General features: G+C 50.9%; 2 protein-coding genes across 3 annotated transcripts in view; one reads left to right on the top strand and one right to left on the bottom strand.

Annotated features, from left to right (window-relative positions):
- The window catches only part of STX2 (syntaxin 2), a 25,965-nt gene extending 22,780 nt beyond the window's left edge, over nucleotides 1-3,185 (bottom strand). For both annotated transcript variants that reach the window (XM_006909966.3, XM_006909967.3), the window contains exon 1: nucleotides 3,132-3,185. In XM_006909966.3, coding sequence (XP_006910028.2) covers nucleotides 3,132-3,170 — 39 coding nt within the window. In that variant the 5' untranslated portion in view covers nucleotides 3,171-3,185. The remainder of the gene's footprint in view (nucleotides 1-3,131) is intronic.
- The window catches only part of RAN (RAN, member RAS oncogene family), a 21,886-nt gene that overhangs the window by 3,119 nt on the left and 14,723 nt on the right, over nucleotides 1-4,044 (top strand). The gene's annotated exons all lie outside the window — the stretch shown is intronic.

Here is a 4,044-nt window from a genome sequence, read left to right as displayed (position 1 = left end):
ATTATCGCCAAGTAGTAGACTCCGAAGCTGGCCGAAACGTGGCTTTGCCCTCCACGCACACGGACACGCGGGCCCTGCTTACAAGCAGCGGGGGGAAGTGAGGTGACCTTGACATGGTGCGCGGTGGCTGTAGCACCTTTGCTGCTGGAACGCACTAATTTCTTTTGCAAAGTTAAATCACTGAGTGACAGGAGAACGTTTCGGACGGGCTCCCGGGAAAGCTGGCCGTCGGCCGTCTGTCCCCACGGTGCCGGCGGCCCTTCTCGCGCTGCGTACCTCAGTGGTGCTTGTGTGGCCTGCGCTAGAACACGGCACTGTCCGGTCCCACTGCACGCTGTCCCATGTCCATACCCAGCCCCACGGAACCGCCACGGTCCACGCAAACGCCGCTGCTATCCGCGGCCCTCTGCACCCGCTTGGTGTGAAGACTTCCCCTTTCCGCTCACCCTCACACCGTCACCTCCCTGTCCCACACAGCACTGTCCCCACCCCCGAGCCTCCAGACTCGCCGGCCTGCCCGTACTTCCCAGAGTGGTGCCGACTGCCCGCAGGCCGGGCCGCAGCACTCCCGCGAAAGGAGCAGTCCCCACAAAAGGCACATGAGCCGTCCCGTGTCACTCCCACACACCACACTGCCCAGGGCAAGGACGTTGTCTGGTTTCTCGCAGCTTGTGCGTCACGCCCCAACCAGGGCCAGGCCACGCTGCACTAGTGAGCGGGGGTGAGGAGACTGGGGGGGGCACTAAACAAGGACAGAGACCCAGAAACGGACAGACGCAGGCTGAGGAGAGTGGCGCAGAGTGGACGGGATGGGGGGCGGGTCCTGGGCCAGCCCCCTGAGGTCTGAGGCGCAGTCTGCCCTCCCGCTGGTCGGCCAAGGCACCATCAGCTCTTAACACAACGCCCCTGTCCTTTGTCGCCAGTTTCTGTCCTTTGCGACTGAAAGAGCCTGAGGACAACAGATCCCACTGTCGGCCACGCCTTTCTTCCCGTGGGCATTCTCAAGTGGAAACGCACCCACCCGGCCATGGCACATGGCCGAGGTGCTCTGCGCAGCACGCCGGGGCCCCAGGCAAAAGTGGCCAACGAGGCTGCCCTGGACAGGCGGAGGGTCTGGGGACGGCGCAGAGACAGGATAATGGCCACCTCTGGGGACATCGGAGGGAAAGGGCAGAAGCCTTCCTGGTCGTGTCTGAACTGAAACCAAAAGGTATGAGCCCAGCAGAGAAGGCAGAGCAACTTCGGGGATCCTCGCCGCCATGGGGGGGATGGGGCACGCACGCTGGACAGCAACAGGGTCCCATGACCGGACCGAGGCCATCGACCTGGGAAGTGCATGTGCTGAAGAGGAACCCTGCTCATGAACTTTTATCTCTCAGGTTTTCTCTTCCTTAAATTCAGAATAGACTTGAAGTTAAAAACAAGAAGTGTGACTCTGTAAACGGGGAGGACCTGCTCTCTCAAAGGAGGGAGTGCGCTGCGGGTGCAGACGGACGTGCTCCCTAAAGGTGAGAACAGAGAAACTAGATTCCAACTGCGGGAACTGCTTGTACGATGATAAAAAATGTAAAACATTGGCCAACTGGGTAAATTAGGAAATTGTAAACTTGTGTTGCATAAACATATACATTCACAAAATTATAAATATAAAATTCTTAGCATTTGAAGTTTCAGTTAAATATTTAGGAAAAAAAGCGTTTTATATTATAAACCAGAAGCTGAACTATACATGCAATCTGAGTTGTCAAAAAGTAACTTTAAATATATCTGGGTGGTTTTCCTTCCCTTTAAAAAATTATATTTGCAATTCATCACCTTGAACCCAGGGATTAAAAAGAATCATCTCGTTTCCCTTAGGTCTACTAATGAATACGACATGTAGCTGCCGTGTGTGTGTGTGTGTGTGTGTGTGTGTGTGTGTGTGTGTGTGTATTATCCTGCAAACATTTCCCACAATTGAAATCTGCAGTCTCTCCATTCTTAACTATAATAAATATATCCATTTGCATACATGTTTTTTTTAAAGGGGGGGCAAGACATATTGGCGCCATCGCCTCATAGCATAGCCACCCCACTCCCACTGGCATCCATCCTAGGTTGAGCTTCATCACGCCCTCTTCACCCTCTCTCCCGGGGCTGTGCCCTCCACAGCGCACCGAGGCTCTGCTGGACGGGTGGCTCTTCCACTTTTTGTAAATCAGAAACATCATGCTGGACTTAGAGGCCTAGAGATCTTGGGCAAGTCACTTAGTTTCTGCACCCAAATGAACTGGCTGCTCAAAACCAGAATCATTGGTTAGAAGCAGCTAAACCTACATCTGACTTGTATCGGACAGACCGATGTTTAAGTCCTTCCCAGGGAGTTATCAGTGATAATCTATTTCTCAGGAGGAAGCACTAACAGCTAACAAGGGAAAGCTCTTGGAGGCATCTTAAGTATTCTGTCAGTGTGGACACTGTTGATGAGGCATTTTAACTTCTAAAACTAAATATTAAACTCTGTCTAGGCTAAAACACTAGCCATTTAAAAAGGTGGTTGTAAGTGGGCAGTCAACTAACTACTCCAAAAACTGCTAGGAAAAGACACGCTTGCAGGGGGGAAAATGCTTAATTCTCATAATTTAACTTTCAGATGAGTTTTTAAATATTAAAAGTTAATAAACTTTAAGTATGTCAAATTCAATTTTAACTTACTATTTTATACTAGAGAGACTGCTTTTTATAACTCCCTGAAAACATAAAAAACTAATATTAATAACACTTATAATTACATAGCATTTTCTCTTCCCCACCTTCTCTGAGTGTCACACACAGGAGAAAATTTTGTTTTACAACTCCCTCTGTGAGTAGACAAGGGAGATGTTATTACCCAGTTTTATATATAGGCACGTTGAAGTTTTGAGAGTTTTAAAATTATCTGCCCAGGATTAGACAAATCCAGAAGTAGGAACTCCCATTAACAGCTCTACAACTACAGCAGGACGGGACTGACCTAGAGAAGGTCACGTCTAGCTCCGAGATTCTAGTAAAAGCAGGGTTACACGTTCTCACTCCTGACACATGCACGGACTGAGGGGGCCAACGGCTGCCTTATTTACGTCCTGCTGGTCAGGCCCAAAAAAGCCACTTACGTATTCTCCTGACAGATCTTCCGTACTACGCCCCGACATCACATGAGTTGGGCTGTGTTTTGCTAAAGCGGTTGCAGCTCTTGTGCTCCGAAACCGTCGGCATTTCCTCATTTAGCAAATATTTGAGCTCCTACTCGTGGCACCAACAGACATTGTGGAGGGAGATCACACACCGTACCTGCTGCAAACTGCAGTAGTCCAGGTGTCTGACCACCAAGGAAAAGGAAAGAAACAGGACTACGAAGACAGCTCCTTGGAATAAGTGCAAAGCGTAATTTCCACGATCCTCAGGATAAAGAGTTCATTGCCTTTCTGTACCAGGGTTCCTCAGGTGACCCTCAGAACATAGGTGACAGTTTGAGTGCCCCTTCCCTCCACTTTCCTACATATGGCACGTGACCAGCTCCATTCTAGCAGCAAAGACAGAAGTTAACTCATCACAATGGAGGGATGCCTAGGGCGGTGGGCCTAGCACCCTGTTCTGAGGCCACCGGGGGAGCTTCGGAGGGCAGAGGCATTATCTGTGTACTGGGAAACAAACTGTAAACACTCAGCATTAATTAGTGCTTGTATTCTTAAAGAAAAAAGTCATCATTCCAAAATGTTTCAACTCTCCCACATCTCTAAGCATCCACCGGTGTCACCGTCACCGCCCCGTTCTCAGCATCGGCATCTTTCACACGGAGAAAGGATCAGTTCGTTGTTCCACAGCTAAGTGATCCGCTTCTCACGCTAAAGCAAACGGTCGTTTGCAGGCGTTACGCACGGAGCACCTACAGTCCTCCAGCGGCTGTGCGGGTGAAGACGGAGTAAACAAACACACGCCCCGGTTCTCAGAAAGCGCCCTGTGTACCGGGGAGCGCAGGGCGCAGCTCCGTGCCTGCCCCCCGCGCCCCCCGCCCGCCCCCGCCCA

The sequence above is a fragment of the Pteropus alecto genome, unplaced genomic scaffold, assembly GCF_000325575.1.
Source record: "Pteropus alecto unplaced genomic scaffold, ASM32557v1 scaffold213, whole genome shotgun sequence".
In the NCBI taxonomy this organism is placed as follows: domain Eukaryota; kingdom Metazoa; phylum Chordata; class Mammalia; order Chiroptera; family Pteropodidae; genus Pteropus; species Pteropus alecto.
Note: the sequence above shows the minus strand (reverse complement) of the source record. Positions and strands in the feature narration are given on the sequence as shown.